This window comes from Seriola aureovittata, chromosome 7 (assembly GCF_021018895.1).
Source record: "Seriola aureovittata isolate HTS-2021-v1 ecotype China chromosome 7, ASM2101889v1, whole genome shotgun sequence".
In the NCBI taxonomy this organism is placed as follows: Eukaryota; Metazoa; Chordata; class Actinopteri; order Carangiformes; family Carangidae; genus Seriola; species Seriola aureovittata.
Window position 1 is genome coordinate 14036002 of NC_079370.1, and position 17728 is coordinate 14053729.

A 17728-nucleotide genomic window follows, 5' to 3' on the forward strand; every position below is an offset into this window, starting at 1 on the left:
TGCAGTTATAGGTTACAAGTAATAGTTAAATAATAAGTGTCATGACACAGGCATGTCAGGAACTTGTTTGAACAGACTATAATCCCTCTTTGCATTTTATTTCTTTGTATCCTTCTGTATGAATTAAGTTTGCTGTTGGGTTTACTAAAGTTTTTTTTTAATTCTATTAATTTTGTCGCAATAATTTACATTTTTACTTTTAACTATGGGGGGGAAATATAAAAAACGTGAAGCACGCCCTCACAGTTATGGGCTACACTTTAGAAATTGAGTGCTATCTGGCCGACTGTACATTTACATTCAGTCAACCACTGTCACCTTCAGGTCACGGTGGGTTATTACAACAGGCAAAACCTACCATGATAATACAGGATTTACATGTTTTTTTAAGTTTTTTCTAGTCTAAAATCAGTAGCTGCTTACACAGGTGTTTGACAGGAAATCACATCAGAGCATCTGGACATAAATGTAAGATGTTTTTGATTTATTTATTTATTTATTTATTTTTAAAATCAGATGTCACAACTTTAAACTCGAGTTTAGTAGCCTAAGTGTCGCAGTGGCTCCAATATTAGATCTGTGAGCGTGCTTGGATGTAGAAAGTGAATACCTGTTACTCTAATGTGAAAAACTTCATTTACTGCTTTAGTCAACTAAGTTTTCACTGGCACTCAACAGATTATTCGAGAAAACACTGTAGAGCCTAATTATGGTACAAGATCTAATTATTTTTACAACATTATTCTGTGACACTGCGTTGTGCTTCCTCAAACCACCAACGCGCATGTTTGTCTCTGCACACACAGAAACAGGAAGCGGACTGATGGTGATCATGGGAACTGAATGAGCCGGTTTCATTCAGCAGCGGAGAAGTTTGCTGCCAGTTCTTCACCGGGATGCAGACATGAATATATGGATGAGGAGCCGCACGGAGGTACGTGAGGAGGTCAGTGACTTGAAGTAGAAGTTTTAACCATGAGTTATTCATCTAATTGTGCGAGTTTTGATCTTAACTATGATGATTTAGCAGAGTCGCGTCTGAGGTGTAGAGGCAGATTGGAAGCATCCTCTTACCTGCACAACTTGTGACGCTGGATCACGTGTCACACCAGCAATAAAACTGTTTCAGCTGATCATTAAACTTTAATGAGTAAAAACCTATGAACTCTAAATTCTTTGCTAAACCACATAGACTCCATTCTGTGTAGGCATGAGCATACGTAAACTTTGGATCCTAACAGTGTGACGGTGATTTTTGCCTGGACACATTCACAGTAGTTCATAGCAGTTCTCCATGTGCAATGATTTTGTTTGTTTTGCTACTGACTTCCAGTTACCTATTTTTAGCTTCATTCCTACATAAAGACTTGAACAGTCAGCCTCTAGATTTCCTTGACAGGTGATATTCTGGTTATGTCTTTTATTAGCTACATATAATTATTTAAATAAGTAACAGAAAATAATGTTAATTTGCTCATGATTTAATTACGTCAAATAGTCAATGTGCCTTCTTCATGAAAACTGGAAAAAGTACCTTGTTTACATAGAATTTTCTGGATTTGTATGGGCGCAGATCAAAGGGGTGGACATCTAAAAGCTGGAGACATCTGACTGTGTTAGTTGCTTTTCGAAGCTGTGATTATAGCCCTCTTTTTATTTCCATGTAATTGATTATGATGGTCAAATTTTTTATCTAGGTTATGTTTCTGGCTGCCAGCTTGCTCCAGAAATGACAGTCAGCCTTCTCTTCTGCTTGTATTCCTGTAAATTCTCGGTTATGGTACTTCTCTCTCTCCCTCGCTCCCCAGCCCTGAACCTTCACACTACTTTCCTGTGTTTGAAGGAAACGTTTGACCCAGATCTCACTGCAGGCTTGACCGCTTCAGATCTGAAAGACAGAAATGTCAAATTGTTGTGTGCTCATGTCAGTTATTGTGCTGTGACATTATCAGAAGATGTAACACTAATCCATATATTGCATGTAAAAAGATTATGTTCTTATGGGTTGATGTGGGATTTTCCCTGTTTTTTCCAATGATCACATGACTGCTGTAGATTATGATGATCGTGTCACATCCTCAGACTAATAATGAAGGGACAGCAGCCAGTCATGTGGCATTCTCTCTAATGGGAAATTAGTAAAGTTATGCTGAATGTTCTCGCTGCTGATGATTAGTTATGATTTCATGCATTTTTCATAGGGAGAGCACTTGATTTTAATGATTGATTTGATGAGTGATTTTAATCTTAATGTTTCTTGCAGCTGGCTAAAGGTCCTTTCGTGATGAGACTGCTTTAAGGTGGACTCAATGTTAACATTTCATCTGTGCAGCCCATTCAGTGTGGCCCAGTTACAAGTCATGTTCTCTGTGTTTTCGTGTGTATGTGTGTCTGTCCTCCTCTGCGCACATGAGCTTAATTTTCCAATAAGACCGTGTGGTGTCTCAGCTGTAAAGAAAGAGTAGCAGACCATGGAGGGAGAAAGATAACCAATGATCAGTTAGGGTGTAGAAAAATGAATCTCTGCTTTGTCACAGACTGTGAAAAATACTCACAAAATGATGAGTGACAACCGGTTTCATGCCAACATTTTCCCTGTTGAGTTTAATGCAGTTTAACGGATTCAGTTGTTTTCCCAAGTTGTCATAGGAATTTTTACCTAATAGGTGCCACTGCTGCCACCGTCTAAAAATGACAAGCTGATAATCTGCTGGCAACAATGTTTTGTTCCACACATTTATGCAGCGGTAATCAATACCACAGTGCATTAGAGCCATAAATATAGACATTGTAGTACAGTATGTTGTGTGGGTGTCAGTGAGCTGATAAGTTTAAGCATGGACTAATGGAGAATTTCCTCTAATTATTTGTTTGCAGTCGGATTATAGCAATGATACTATATTTAACTTTTGTAGCTATATTAATTACTGAGAGGCTGTTTCTACTTTCTCCATCATGTGGTGGAAAAGAAGGTCCGACTGCATCTGTAGAAGTTGATGTTGATGAGACGAGCGGCAGCGATAATGAGCTGCAACAACCACTCTGTCATATGTTGTGACTTTATTTAGCTGATCAATTTTATTCTCACGCAGAGATAAAGATAAGAGGAACAGCTGTCTCCCTTGTTAAAAAAAAAAAGCCAAAATAAGTATAAAATCTGTTTTTTTTTTCCCTCTGTGATCTGTATCTCTTGATCTTTGTCACTCTGGTTCCTTTGACTTCTCTCTCTGTATTTCTTCTCTGCTGCTTTCAGCGGTTGTGATCTAGCAGGTCTGAGTTGGCCCGTGGTCGAGTTCTGCTGGTCCAACTGGGTCCTGGACTGGTTTCAGTGATGGCGGACCATCTGCCTCCTGCTCTGCTGGAAGCCTGCGTAGTAGTAGGAGCATCTGTCGACAAACTCAGGGAGGTCTACCAGGTATTTGCCTTCAAACACCTGAAAACCTAATATTTTCTTATCTTTATCTTTTTATCAACCCGGCTAGCTCCACTGAGATTAAGGATTTCTTTTTCAAGCGAGATCTGACCAAAAAAGCAGCTTCATTGCAAACTTTAAACTGCACAACAGCAACATGTAAAAATGCCCAGAAGTCCAAACTAAACCAACCCAGTGGGCCAGACAACAAACATAATAACAATGCCCTAATGATCCTAAAAAGCCATGCTATCTGTGTTGATTCCCGTCCTGTCTGCCACTCAGGCTGTTAACAATAATGGAGGTCTAGAGCATCTGCTGTTGGAGCCAGAGGTCCTGCATGTCCTGGCGCCTCCCTTTGTTAGCAGACCACAAAATGAGAGTGAAGTGGTGAGGCCACGTGGGAAGAGGCGGCGCTCCTTTCTCAGGAGGAAGAGGGAACAACCTCCTTCAGCTGCTGCTGCTGCTGCAACCCAGAGCCAAGGTGTGGTACCTGCTTGTCTGGTCTGGTACACCCGCTGGTCACTTACCTGTACATACATAGGAGGTTTTAGTTTATTCTCAAATATTGAAAATCTTTCTTCTCCATTCCCTGCGCAAACTGTTTTAACCATATTATCATCAGTGATCGGTATCATTTTGTTTTAGCTGCTGATATTTTTGCAGGTGGAGGAGCAGAAGGAAGAGGAGGAAGTGAAGATGTCAGTGTTCCCAAAGACATTGACCTCATGGCTTTGCCTCAGCTCTGCTTCCCTGGTATTTAGTGTCCTGATTTGAAGTTTGTGTTATAACAGCCTCTGAAAGCACTGATTTTGTATATGCATGCTGTTCAGCCATAGAGCAGCATGAAACTGACAGCTTGTAATTGTATAATTGTAGCATATCAGGTCAGTGTGATAACGTGTGTATATATATTTTTCTTTCCACCAGATGGGCTGCAAGTCACTTATGAACAGAGAGATGAACAGTTTCACTTCCTGGTTTTCACTGATGTCTTTGGCAACAAGTCCCATGGAGTAGTAATGCAGTGTTACCGACCGATACTGGTACACAGCGCTACACGTACTACATCACACACTGCAACGGTTAACTTACATCCCAACTGTGTTTTACTGCTACAACCAAATTTCTAACTACAATGCTCATTGTGCTGCTGACAGGCCAGATAACAAGACATTTTAGGTGCAGGCATGGGTTAACAAATGAATTCAGATAAAACTAACCAGACCTTGAATAAAAGCAAGTCACTGTCGGATTGTCTTTCCTGTGTTTTTTGCAGGAAGGGACGTCTTCCTTCCACAATGGAACCGGGTCCTCTAAGTTTTCTACACTTTTCTCTGCCTTCAGTTTCTGTGTAATATCCAAGTATCCGTACTTCACTGCGCTGAAAGACTGTCTGTCCTGGTGAGAGAGAGCGTGCCCAACCAAACTGCTTTGCTCGGCAATTTTTAAAAACCAAATGGTTTTGTTTGTTTCATTATTACTAAGATCTACTTGTCAACAGGCCAACAGCGTGTGTGTAATGGATATTTGATCTGAAACACAGCTTAACTCTTATTTTAAGAAAACCTCTGAGGAATCATTTGTCTGGTAACTGAATCTAAAGTTATTTGTTTGCACCAATTATTGTATGTCTCTCCGTCTGTTTCTTTGTCAGCCTGTTAGTCCAGCTGAGAACTTGTCGTTTATCAGACATGGAGGAGAGAGTGAAGGAGTTTGCAGCCAAACTGACACTTGTGCCCGTCCCACCTCCTGGACATCTACATTTGGTGTGTGTGTGTGTGTGTGTGTGTGTGTGTGTGTGTGTGTGTGTGTGTGTGTGTGTGTGTGTGTGTGTGTGTGTGTGTGTGTGTGTGTGTGTGTGTGTGTGTGTGTGTGTGTGTGTGTGTGTGTGTGTGTGTGTGTGTGTGTGTGTGTGTGTGTGTGTGTGTGTGTGTGTGTGTGTGTGTGTGTGTGTGTGTGTGTGTGTGTGTGTGTGTGTGTGTGTGTGTGTGTGTGTGTGTGTGTGTGTGTGTGTGTGTGTGTGTGTGTGTGTGTGTGTGTGTGTGTGTGTGTGTGTGTGTGTGTGTGTGTGTGTGTGTGTGTGTGTGTGTGTGTGTGTGTGTGTGTGTGTGTGTGTGTGTGTGTGTGTGTGTGTGTGTGTGTGTGTGTGTGTGTGTGTGTGTGTGTGTGTGTGTGTGTGTGTGTGTGTGTGTGTGTGTGTGTGTGTGTGTGTGTGTGTGTGTGTGTGTGTGTGTGTGTGTGTGTGTGTGTGTGTGTGTGTGTGTGTGTGTGTGTGTGTGTGTGTGTGTGTGTGTGTGTGTGTGTGTGTGTGTGTGTGTGTGTGTGTGTGTGTGTGTGTGTGTGTGTGTGTGTGTGTGTGTGTGTGTGTGTGTGTGTGTGTGTGTGTGTGTGTGTGTGTGTGGTGTGTGTGTGTGTGTGTGTGGTGTGTGTGTGTGGGGGTGGGGGGGTGGGGGGGTGGGGGGGGGGTGGGGGGGGGTGTGTAGGTGTAGCCAGGCTACAATGATTTGAAGATCTGTTCACTTTGTGGTCACATGTCCTAAAAATGTTTACATTCATAATCACACGTGCCAGAAGTTAGTTGATATAAGAGCACCAACTGTAACTGTGTATGTTTTCCAGATGTTTACTTTGCGTCCTCTGACCATTGTATTACCATCCAGTGAAGACAAAGACCACCCAGCTATAGATTTAGACCTCCATCTACCTTTCCTCTGCTTCAGGCCACAGCAACTACTGCAGGTTATTACACACACCTGTATTGTTGTATTTATCAGTGAAGCACAAGGAGGCTCACATTGAACCTCATGCCTCTTTCTCCATTTATCTGTCTTTCTGTCCCTGTCTCTGTAGGTGATGTCTTGTCTCCTGCAGGAGCAGCGGGTGGTGTTATTTTCTTCTGACTGGGCCAGACTCACACTGGTGGCAGAGAGTTTGTTGCTTTTCCTGCAAGTCAGTTCAAAATTTATGTCTGCACATCTGCACAGGGCAAAGTAGTGTTAAAGTTAATCATGATTTTTATTGAATTTAACTGGTAACTATGAGATCAGAATGACTTTTCTCACATTAAATTAAGTTTCGCCCACCGTTTAAAAAGGGAAAGACTCTGGTTTTAAAAGCACAGTGCTACACGGCTTGTGGTTGTTAAAGTGAAGAGTAGAGCAGGGCTGCAGTTGGAGGCCTTAATAAAAGCCCTGTTTGAGTAAATGTCTGTCTTTGGAACCTGAAATTAAATGTAAATTATGAAAAAAAGTTACAGCACAATACAATCAATAAATATTATGATAATGATCAAATGAAATTTTAACCCATGGCTTACTATTACGTTTGTTTTCTCAACATATTACTATTTTTGCTGATTCATTTTGGACATGGTAAAGTCACTTTTGCAATTTTATGCAATTTAAGAAGACATCCTTTAATATTTTGGTCCATGGGTTTGTTCATCCATGTCTTCCTGATCTTTCCTCCAGCCTCTGTCATGGCAGCAGCCTTATGTTCCTGTCCTGGCCAGAGGCATGCTGGACTTTCTCATGGCTCCGACTGCCTTCCTTATGGGCTGCCATCTCAGCCATTTTGAAGAGGTTGCTGCCGTAAGTACACAACCTTCCAACTTAAATTTTCCACCACAGGATATCAGAGGGATGTGGGTTTGCTGCTGTTTTTGTCTTTGGCCACAACTTATTTTTTTTTACTTCATCTAAGAAAATCTAAAGCAAAGAAGGTTATATACTTGAAGTTCAAATACAGTTTGCTAAGTTGTTGTTGTCAGTTTGAGTATACCTTATTTGTAGGTCATATGTTCTTTGGTTTATGGTTGTTTATGTTAATGCATATTGACAGAATTTTTACAGATCAAAGGAATAAACGGAGAGATGAATGAAACATTAATTTTAACCTTGACACTCTTTTATCCAGGAAACAGATGATCTGATCTTAATCAACATTGATAATGGAAGTGTCTCCACTTCCTGTTCTGATACCGTTGACCTTCCCAACATTCCTCCAGCTGCTGCAGACTGCTTCACACAGAGGTACTCATTATTATTATTATTCAAAACACTAGCAGGTACATATACTGGAGACGTGGAAGTGTAGATCTTTTATTGACGGTAAGCGTCTTTGGAACTAGGCCAGAGGTATGGAGACGTAGCCACTGTCGGTTTGTACAGTTTGAGTATGTTTTGCAGGAGTCAGTCTCTGCAGATACACTTTGACTTGGATCAGTGCCACCACACCAGCTGCACCGACATCAACGAGGAGCGGGCGCACAGAAGAGCGTGGCAACAGAACCTCAACCATGACATCCAGAGGATCACGCTGGAAATGATTGTCAACATATTCAGGTTGTGTGTGTATTCTTTGGGTATTAAGATACAATGGGATGGTTCTCCTAAATGATATATATATTTTGTTGATATATACATGTATGTATTTTACAGGGATGTTAGTTGTCATCTTAACTATGAACATCGAGTGTTTAACAGTGAAGAGTTCCTGAAAACCAGAGAGCCAGCTGAACAAGTTTTTTACAAGAAGGTAAAGACTGACCTGATAGAAAAAGTGATATTTTTCTACTATAGTATTTTCTATTGTTTTACTTGAATGGACGACACCTCTGAGCAAACATGGGATGCTGGGCCGGATGCGCATCTTTACATCAGCATGACTGTGTTGCAGGTGCTGGAGACATACATCTTCCATTCCTTCCTCAAGGATCGTCTCAACAGGAAAATAGACAATTACGCTCGCATGGAGCTCAGCACTCGTTCAGAGATGCAAAAGTAAGATATCTGATAATCTTCAGACTGACCTATAACACATTCATGAAGTTCACCACTTGATCTGTGTGTATTGATTATAAATGAAGTTGAACACACCTCTTGGTATAAATCAGTACAGTTCAAAAGCACCACAACTTACAGCCTCAATAAGGACCACACAGATGTATCAGCACCTCTCTAAAACAACAAAAACTTTACAATCATTTTTTTTTTTTTTTTTATTAAACTGGGAACTAAGTGTATTTTTTTTCTGACATATTTTCTTCATCTCTTTTTCGTGCTGGAGCAGTATCCATGCAATGCATTGTTTCTATCATGTGTCCTCAAGGATGAAGGCTATGATTGAAGTCCCACGGAGACCCACCATGCAGGAGATTCAAGCCCGGAGAAAGAGCTCCATCACAGAGAACAGGCTGAATAAGAGACTGGGGATGAGCCTTCCTAACCTGGGAGATGCCCAAACTATCAGCTTCAAAAGAAACTCACTGCTGAGTCGGATCATCGTGTCTGACCCTGGTGAAGCTAAAGGGGGATATACCCAATTTTATGACTTTATATACAGGGGTACGAACAAGTGGCAATAAAGAATTTAACATTTCCTCAATTTTTCTTGCTTTTCTTGTCCTCTCCTCCTCCACCTCCTCCTCCCCCCATCCTCCACTCTGTCTTTGTCCCTTAGCGCTGAGAACTCCTCCTAAGCCTGTAAAGGTGTTTAAACTCCCAGACTTCCCGGCGTCTCTGTCCTTCCACTCTGTCCAAAGTTATTACAGTGAGCTCATCCAGCAGCTCGGCAAGGCCATCTTCTCCGTCCAAAACGAGAACTCTACTCTGCTTGCCAGGTACTCTGCTTTCATCATTTTCTACGCCCCTCCCGCTATCGCTTCAAGAACAACCCTGTAATTCCTGTCTTCTTCATTTTGATTTGTACAATAAAATGTTTTTCCACTTCTCATTGTCGGTCCGTTGATTCTCTTCACTCTCCGTCTGTTTTAACTCCTCTGTTTCCTCCTCTTGTTGAACGTCTTTAATCCACTATGAACCTTGTCTTGAATTAAATCATTTCCCCTCTGTAGATTCTACTACTTGCGTGGTTTCATCAACACGTTGTGTTCACGGCGGCTGGACGCTCTGAGTGATTTCCAGAACCTCTACAAGACAGACACCGCCATCTTCCCCACACAGCTGCTCACGTGGCTCGTGGACTCGCTGCACCGAGACGAGAGACAGCAAGCTGACAGACGACCTGAACTCAAGAGACTCATCCTCAAGGTCAGTCGGCTCACGCCTTCATCGTCACCTCTGTTGTAGAGGTGGTTGGTTGGTGATAGACAGTATGTTTGCTGCTGTGATATAGCTGCCTCTGATGGAGATTACGTAGCGATGATGTTGGTGATCTTTACTTTTTTTCTCATCTATTAGGTGAAGACAGAGAATGAGAAGACATTGGTGCAGCCCGACGACCATGTGAAGAATTTCGAGCTTCCTCGTAAGCATCTGCATCAGGACGACTTTGTGCGGTGTGTGCAAGAATGTGGGATTGTTAAGGATGTGGCGACCATACACCGTTTATTTGATGCTCTCACTGATGGTAAGTGAAGGAAAGGAAGGCTGATGTGTGTAGATTAGATAAAACTTTTGATTTCTGTTACACATGTACAGTGTGAGTCAAAGTAAAGTGCTATAAATGCTATGGTGCTGATTTAAAATCCAAATCCATGGTGACAAATGGGCGAATCTTTAAGGCATCTTGTTTCTTAGGCATCTTAGGTCCTGCAATTCGATGAGCTCTGAGCTAACGTAATGGAAACAGAAAGCTAGATGCTAATCATTTTTGTCACCAGCATTAAACAAAAGAATTTTGAATTGATTACACCAGTGGCTGCCGACATGGTGGAATCAATCAGCTGTCAGATGATCTGTTACACTCGTTTAATGCTCTGTAAGCATAAAGTACAGTCTGTTCAGCATGTTCTCTCACACACTCACACATATTGTTCAAATGAACCCTGCTAAATGTAAATGTAACACAAGTGTCCAACTGAGGGTACAGACACATGGTAATGTAAATCTCATAATTGTAAATTCAGCATATTATGTCTGTGTGTCTCGACCAGGCACAGATTATAAAATCTTCAGACTGTCTGACTGACCTCTATCCTTTTGGAGTGCTCTTACAATGGTTTTTGGATTTCTTTCTTGACAGGTTGAACCTGTCTGATACAGGATTTTTGAGGCTGATAGTGATATTTCAGAGTTTAAAAAATCCCATCAGGTGGCCCAATATTAATTTTCTTTGCACAACCCCTAACATAAATAAATGGACCTTTTAGCATTTCTGTTCTTCAGCTCATTATTATTTATCGGCTGACATATACGCTGATACTGATACATCTGCAATGAGCTAATATCAGCCTGGCCAATTTAATCTCTAATGCCTTAAAGCTGCACTAATCAATACCCTGAGCAGTCGTTCATAGTGACAAAATGGCAGAAAATTATCATCCAACTCTGCAGTGTCCCTCGGCATTTTAGAGGTGTTTAGATCATTGATTTGGTTCAGTCTCATCACTATTGTTTTTCACATTAAAAACTGTTGCTACGTGCTCAGCAGCAAGTAGCAGACAGACAAAGTCACTGAGTAGCTGGTGAACATATAACAGCTAAAGAGCCAGATATGTTGGTGGAGACCAAAACCAGAGCAAAAGAATGAATGAATATTGGTCTTAAATTCATCAGATGGCCAGAAATATGTGAATGTTGAGGTGCCTTTGTGTCTGCTGGATGTGCAAATAAGTAACTGTGATCTAATAGTGCCATTGACAAATTGCTTTGGTCTTAGAACAAATGGGCTACAATGATCAACTTTCTGATATGTATCCAATATCTAATTTATTGTTTTCAGTAAGCCACACCATGCGATATAAGATAACACAATTTGTTAATCTTCAGAGGAAAATTTTGTATTATAAATTTCTAGTCATTAAAGCTAATCTGTAAATCAAAGGAAAAAAGTCAGTTTAGAGCAACAAAAAACATGAGAGAAAAAAGCGCGACAGCGGTCATGAAATGACTCATGGTGTGTTACGCCACAGACACATATCACACACAGTCTTTGAAGTGTTTTTTTCCCCACCAACATGTTTTTCCCCATCTTTGTTTGAATTTCTATCTGACGTGAAAAGGAATCCTGCATGGCTAGATGGATGTAAAAAACAGACAGGACTGTAACAGGACTGAACACCATATCTAATCTGTATATGTACATGTTTTCTGCTTGTATTTGCACGTGTATTTCTTTGTTTTGCATACAGTATGTTTGTCTGTCTACATACTGTACATGCCGCTCTGTGTGTGTGTGTGTGTGTCGTAGGCCAGCCAAAGCAGGTCGACCCCGACCTCTTCAGAGTTTTTTACACCTTCTGGAAGGAGACAGAGGCTGAGGCACAAGATGTCAACCTGCCCACTGAGGTCATCGACCACCTTGACAATAGCGAGTGTGTCTACAAGTTGTCATCCTGTGTCAAGACCTCCCATGGCGTTGGCAAAATTGCCATGACGCAGAAACGTCTGTTCTTGCTGACTGAGGGTCAACCGGGCTACTTTGAAATCACAAAGTTCAGAGATATACAGGTCCATTGTCTTTCATCCTTTTTCCTCTGAATCCTGTTTTCTTTGGAGTTGATTTATAACCTCTTTTATTTCAATCAGTAACTCCTCCATTTCTATGCAGGACGTGAAGATTGCCTCAGCTCCCTTTCTACTTGTTCGTATTCCCTCCCTTCGTATCCAGACCTCTGGCAGGCCTGAGGTGTTTGAGGCCAACCTGAAGACAGAGACTGAACTCTGGAACCTTGTGGTCAAAGAGATGTGGGCCGGACGCAAGATGGCCGATCAACACAAGGTAAAATCTCAAAACATTTTGACTGGCCTGGGAAGGAAACGGCAGTGTTTGGGTTAGGGTTGATTTCTGTAACACTGATTTTCTGTGTCTAGGACCCTCAGTACATGACTCAGGCTCTGACCAATGTGCTGTTGATGGACGCTGTCATGGGCTGTGTGCAGACCCAGAGGTCCATTATTGCTGCCTCAAAGCTGGCTTACTTTGATAAGATTAAACATGAAGGTCTGGGCTTACTCTTGTTCTTCATCATCTACTTCTTGTTCTTGTTTTTGTTTTTTCTTTATTACAAATATGTAATTGTACTAAAGTGTGTTATTTATCATGCTCATTCTGATGTTGATGCCAAACCTGAATCATCATTATCCTTTATAGTTACTTCTTCTTCCCTCTCATGTGTCGCAATTTACACCCTTCTCCATTTACCCTCTCTTGAATGAATTCGCTCTTTGTGTTTGTGATGGTGTCCAGTGCCCATGATGGTGCCTAAAACTACCTCAGAGACGCTAAAACACAAGATCAACCCCTCGCTGGACCTGGCTGAACCTCAGACTGTACATGTGCTGCTATACACACCAGGTACTATTTGGAGCAATTTGTGTGTCATTTTGTTGATAAGTATCCATTTTCGTGTGTTTAGCCTTATTCTAAGATATATATATATATTTAACCTGATTCAATGGATATTCAGCCTGGGCATGTTTTGTCATTATTAGATCAGAGTTTGTTTGATACATGACAAATAAATGAACAAAAAAACAGTACTAACACACATCCCCTTGGTCTCGTTGTCATGGTGACAGTTGTATCATTTTTATAACCAGTAGCTTCATGCATTATATATCCCTGTTGCCCTGTCATGGCTATTAAAAGTCATTTATAGTTCAGAGAATAAAAGATGTTGTGACAATCCATTTATTTATTTATAGTAATGAGTGTTCAGAAACTGAACTGCTGTCTGAGGAGAGAGATTATCATGTGCCTCCCATTTTCTTTGATCTTTATTATATCTGTTTAAATCACTGTATAGCTGTATGTCTGCTGCAAACTGACTGTTAAAGTCACAAGACACCCACTGTCAACTGGTGTTAAGTTGTCCTAATGAGCATTCACATCAGAGTAGGGACAGGAATGACAAAGTAAGGGATAAAAATAAAGACAGAGGACAAAGGACAGACATGCTTCAATGGATATTTCTGTATCTGTGAAGGATTTTATTAGTTGGTATCAAAGCTTTGAATAAAAATCTGTTGTTGCTCAGCTTGGCTGGTTAAAACTTTTAGGTTTGCATGAAAACATGTCAACGTGATGACCTATATGTGAGTACTAATTGCACACTTGCGAAGTGTTCACGTGCAATGTGCAAAAATGTTTGTATCGCAGCAGCTGCCTCAGGGAAACCTATCCACATAACCTGATTAGTCTTGTTGTGCTGTGTATTTGCAGGCAGGATAATAGTGGTATTGTTAGTGTCTCAATTGTTTACACTGTGACAGAACAAAAGCAGAGTATGTCCCATGTTGACGTCAACCTCAAGAGCAACACACCAAAATAGTAGTCATTTATAGTATTTTTATCAGGACTTTGGAAAAATAAAAATGTCAACTAATTAACTAGTTATTCTCTCTGTGTATTTATTGCCACTGCCCAGGAGACATTTATGAATAGCTCTCTGTGAAAACTAGAGAAGAGAGAGTGAAGGGTGGAGGTTCTCATGCCCACCCTGCTGACTGACATGTTTTTATTTATTTATTTATTTATTTTTACTGCAAACACTCTCTCGCAATTCACTGGTCCGCTTCTCTCGCACCCCCCCCCCCCACGTCCTCAGGTCAGTTGACGTGCAATGACTCAGAGGGTGAGATGAACCCGAAGCTGTGGGTGGCTCTCAGTGGGGGCAAAGTGGTTGTATTCGATGCAGCGAGCTGGTCCATGTTGCAGGACTGCATTCAGGTTGGAGAGTCACAGCTGGTGAGAGCAGACATTGTGTACTTCATTATAAAGAGTAGAATAGAGTGAGCTTACCAGACCTTTGTAGCCCGCTCCCCATCTATGTATGGAGGCGACATTTGCCACTACTGGCATGATACAAGTTTTGACAATGATTAAGAATGCATTGAATAAAAAAGATTATATCTCTGGATCAGCTGCATCAATTTTTTATTTTTATCATCATGTTATGAGTCTGACTACGTTATAGGTTGTTAAACTCTATATAGCAAAGCCAAAAATAGATCTACTGTTTGCAGAATTTGTATGTGATTAAATGGTCTTAAACATTATTGCAAAAGCTTAAGTTTTAGCTTATAGAAAGAAAGAGAAATCTAAAAACTCAGATCTACCACTTTGTTGAACCTCTCACTGGAGGCTGCAAAGTTGTAAATGTTCAATTTCTACACTTAAAAAAAACCTGTATTTAAATATTTTTTGCACACTGACATTTTCTGTATTGTATCTCTTTTATGCAGATATTTGTTACAATTTTGTTATAGAAACCAATGTACATAACAACATACACACAAAATAACATAAGCTATATTGTGTATTTACAGATGTAAAATGCATAAATCATAATATCAATTTTTAAAACTGAGATCCCATGTCACATCTTCTGTGTAGAACTGCATGCTGGGATTGGTCCAGGAGCAGGTTTGGATTGGCTCCCAGGACTCTGTAATCTACATCATTGACACTCACAGCATGTCCTGCAACAAACAGCTGACTGAGCACAGACATGAAGTGACCGGCCTCACCGTGGACACCAGAGATCAACACAACAGGTAGAGACATGACAGACTCTACTTTGGTCATCAGTTACTGCTCATTAAACATTAGTCTAAACTTGTAAGCAGACATGTTGCAGCACTGTAGGCGTACAGAGCAGAACAATCAGTCGTGTCTCTCTCTCTCTCAGTCAGCAGACATACTCCTGCAGCAGTGATGGGACGATCCTGCAGTGGGACTCGACCAGTCTCAAAGTGAAGCGACAGCTCCACCTGAGCTGTGACCGTCTCTCCTCCATACAGATCCATGATGGCACGTTGTGGTGCTGTAAGTACACTTCCTTACCGTTTTTGTTTTCTAATCTTAAACTCTTATTTCATGTACATTTTTATCTGTATAATTAGTGCTCCCCTGTTGAGGTAAATGTACCAACTCCACTCACTCTCGCACAAAGATTTTTTGTGACTGACACAATTATACCCAACTATAATGTTGTGTGCATTCATGTGGTTTTTGTATTCCTTCTTTACAATTACAGGCATCGTCATGGTGTTGTGTACATGACAACCTTGAGACCTTCATTCCTGTGTGAAAAAAAACCAACAGTGTTAGTTTACATTGTACTTCTGCTTTATAAGCAAAAGGGATCCTGATAATGATTTGTTAAACAGAAGTGTTTGTGTATGTGCAGGTTGTGGTGACCGCATTGTGGAATTGAAAAAGAACGGGATACCACAGCGTAGGATGCCACTTCCTGACGACCTACTGAGCGTGCCCAGTAGCTTCAGCAGCTTCATTGTCATGCCAGAGGTGACTTGAACTAATCCAATATGTCAGTCTATTACACAAGGTAGCAGCCATTTTTTTCAAGTCAGTCAATTATGTTTTAACATAACTGGAAGTATAAGTCACTGCAACCGCGGAAACTAAAAGATTCAAATATTTACTGACATTTCCCAACATGTGGATATCCAGATACAAAAATGTTATAACTTATGTGGGTGTCAGATGTGTTTGTTATGCATAAAGACTCGCTGTCTACAGCTAGGCACGTTTTTGTAAGTGTTTGTACAGGCTAAAAGTATGTATGTGACTTTACAGTTTCTGTGTGTGTGTGTGTGTGTGTGTGTGTGTGTCTGTGTGTGTGTGTCTGTGTCTGTGTCTGTGTCTGTCTGTTCCAGCGAGGTCAGTTGTGGACAGGCTGTGTAGACTCGGGGGAGCTGTGTCTCTGGCACACCAACAACCACAGGCGTCCATCCAAAAGAATCCCCCTGCCAGGCAGTTCAGGAGTCACCTGTATGATTCGTGTGAAGGACCAGGTGAGCTATTATAACATGTCAGGTCACGAAGTTATCTTGTAATTGTTTTAGTTTGTTATCTATATTTTGTAAAATACTTAAGAGTTGCTGAAAGGTGTACGTAAATAAATATGGTGTTTATTTTATGCAGTGAGAGCTGAGCAACAATTATTTGATTGCAACTATTTTGATAATTAAATAATTATTGTTGTCATTTTTCAGCTTCTCAAAGGAGGAGGATTTGCTTTTCTTTTTCTACATGATTGTAAACTGAATATTTTGGGGTTCTGGATGAGTGGTCAGACAACACAAAGCATGAGAAATAATCAGAAGATTAGTTGCAGTACCAACATGCTATAATATAAATAGGGACCTTTGTTGTTTTTCTGCTTTGAATTGTTGTAGCTGACTCTCATTTCATCGCCATTTTGGTCTTTTTATACCACAATCGTCACTTTGTGACTGCCTTTCCTTGATGTCCTGTCCTCCCCTCAGATCTGGGTGGGCTGTCGTGGCCGCAGCGGTGTCGGAGGTCATTGTGATGGTCAGCTGAGGAGTCAGGTGTTGGTGGTGGACCCAGAGAGCCACACTGTGGCTAAGGAACTGCAGGCTCATTCAGACAGCATCCAGACACTCTGCTCAGCTGAGGATCGCTACGTCCTGAGTGGCTCCGCACGCCGTGATGGCAAGATCGCCATCTGGAAAGTCGAGTAGAGAAGAGCGACAGAGAAAGCAACAGAATGGAAAGAGGTGGGTACAAGTGAGGCAACAGAGGAGCATGGGGAGAGGAAAGAAGAAAAACACAGAAGGCACTTTAAAGGAAAGCATGACGTGAATGAGGGTTGGGATACAAAAGAGTAACAAAGAAAAACAGAGAAGTGCAGAGGAAAGTTATTTTCTTTCACTTGGCGAAGCAACTTTTTAAAGCCACATTTCAATGGTAATTGAAGTCTTCTGCTCGGAGCTATAATTAATTAAGGACACAAAATGATGACAGCAGCTCTTTAAAATGACATTGTGAGACTTATATGGAAGTGTGAGCCCTTGGAGCAAAGTACAGTACACTGAATGTAACAAAGATGTGCTTACTGACGCTGGTCCTGGACGACGAAGAGCAGATCTTTTTCTTCTTGGAAACAAACCTTCTATGCACATGGAGTGTGAAAAAGATCAAGTCTGTGCCTGCTGTATGTTCTGTTTTAAAAAAAACTTGATTTAGTCTAGATGTCAGCAGCAGTCAGATATTGAAATGTCACAATGTAATTGTCATTCACATTTTATTGTCAAGCACTGCTAATAAATTACATTTTCAGGTATTGTCATTTACTGTTGCTTACTTTTTGGGTGTTTGCCTGAAATATTAGTCATACTACAGTCAACTGTCTGCCTGCTATGACATTTAAACTGGGTACTGCTTCAAAGAATCACATTTTTGAAGCAATGCAAAGGTTTAATTGTTGTTGACTGAATCAGTACATTAAGTTGTTATCAATTTGTCAATGATGTATTGATTCCTGCTAAAATAATCAATATCAAATTTCTCTTTGAAACATCTTTGTGCATATTGTATATTCTTAGACATGAGGCTCTTTGTGGTGCCAGATCAATAAAG

General features: G+C 40.9%; 1 protein-coding gene across 2 annotated transcripts; it reads left to right on the top strand.

The window, feature by feature from the left end:
* Nucleotides 1-821: 821 nt before the first annotated feature.
* On the top strand, nt 822-17432 carry LOC130172290 (DENN domain-containing protein 3-like). Of its 2 annotated transcripts, none has more exons than XM_056380888.1 (28): nt 822-946; nt 3254-3415; nt 3698-3896; nt 4079-4168; nt 4343-4458; nt 4692-4816; nt 5070-5181; nt 6035-6154; nt 6266-6364; nt 6886-7005; nt 7331-7446; nt 7603-7758; nt 7855-7951; nt 8093-8196; nt 8525-8712; nt 8876-9035; nt 9270-9465; nt 9616-9784; nt 11567-11826; nt 11927-12097; nt 12190-12319; nt 12566-12673; nt 13926-14065; nt 14714-14874; nt 15009-15145; nt 15510-15628; nt 16000-16137; nt 16612-17432. In XM_056380888.1, exons 2-28 carry the CDS (start codon nt 3332-3334, stop codon nt 16828-16830), a joined length of 3834 nt encoding a protein of 1277 aa, XP_056236863.1. In that variant the 5' UTR covers nt 822-946; nt 3254-3331; the 3' UTR covers nt 16831-17432. The 2 variants fall into 2 exon arrangements, with proteins under 2 accessions (XP_056236863.1, XP_056236862.1); XM_056380887.1 differs by having other exon boundaries at nt 831-934.
* The last annotated feature ends 296 nt before the right edge of the window (nt 17433-17728 follow it).

Excerpts from the sequence above, each read along its gene's own strand:
- LOC130172290 (XM_056380888.1), top strand. The coding sequence starts at position 3,332 with ATGGCGGACCATCTGCCTCCTGCTCTGCTGGAAGCCTGCGTAGTAGTA. Across the intron at positions 6,155-6,265 it reads GGCCACAGCAACTACTGCAG|GTGATGTCTTGTCTCCTGCA; the intron begins GTTATTACACAC and ends CTGTCTCTGTAG. Across the intron at positions 7,006-7,330 it reads ATTTTGAAGAGGTTGCTGCC|GAAACAGATGATCTGATCTT; the intron begins GTAAGTACACAA and ends TCTTTTATCCAG.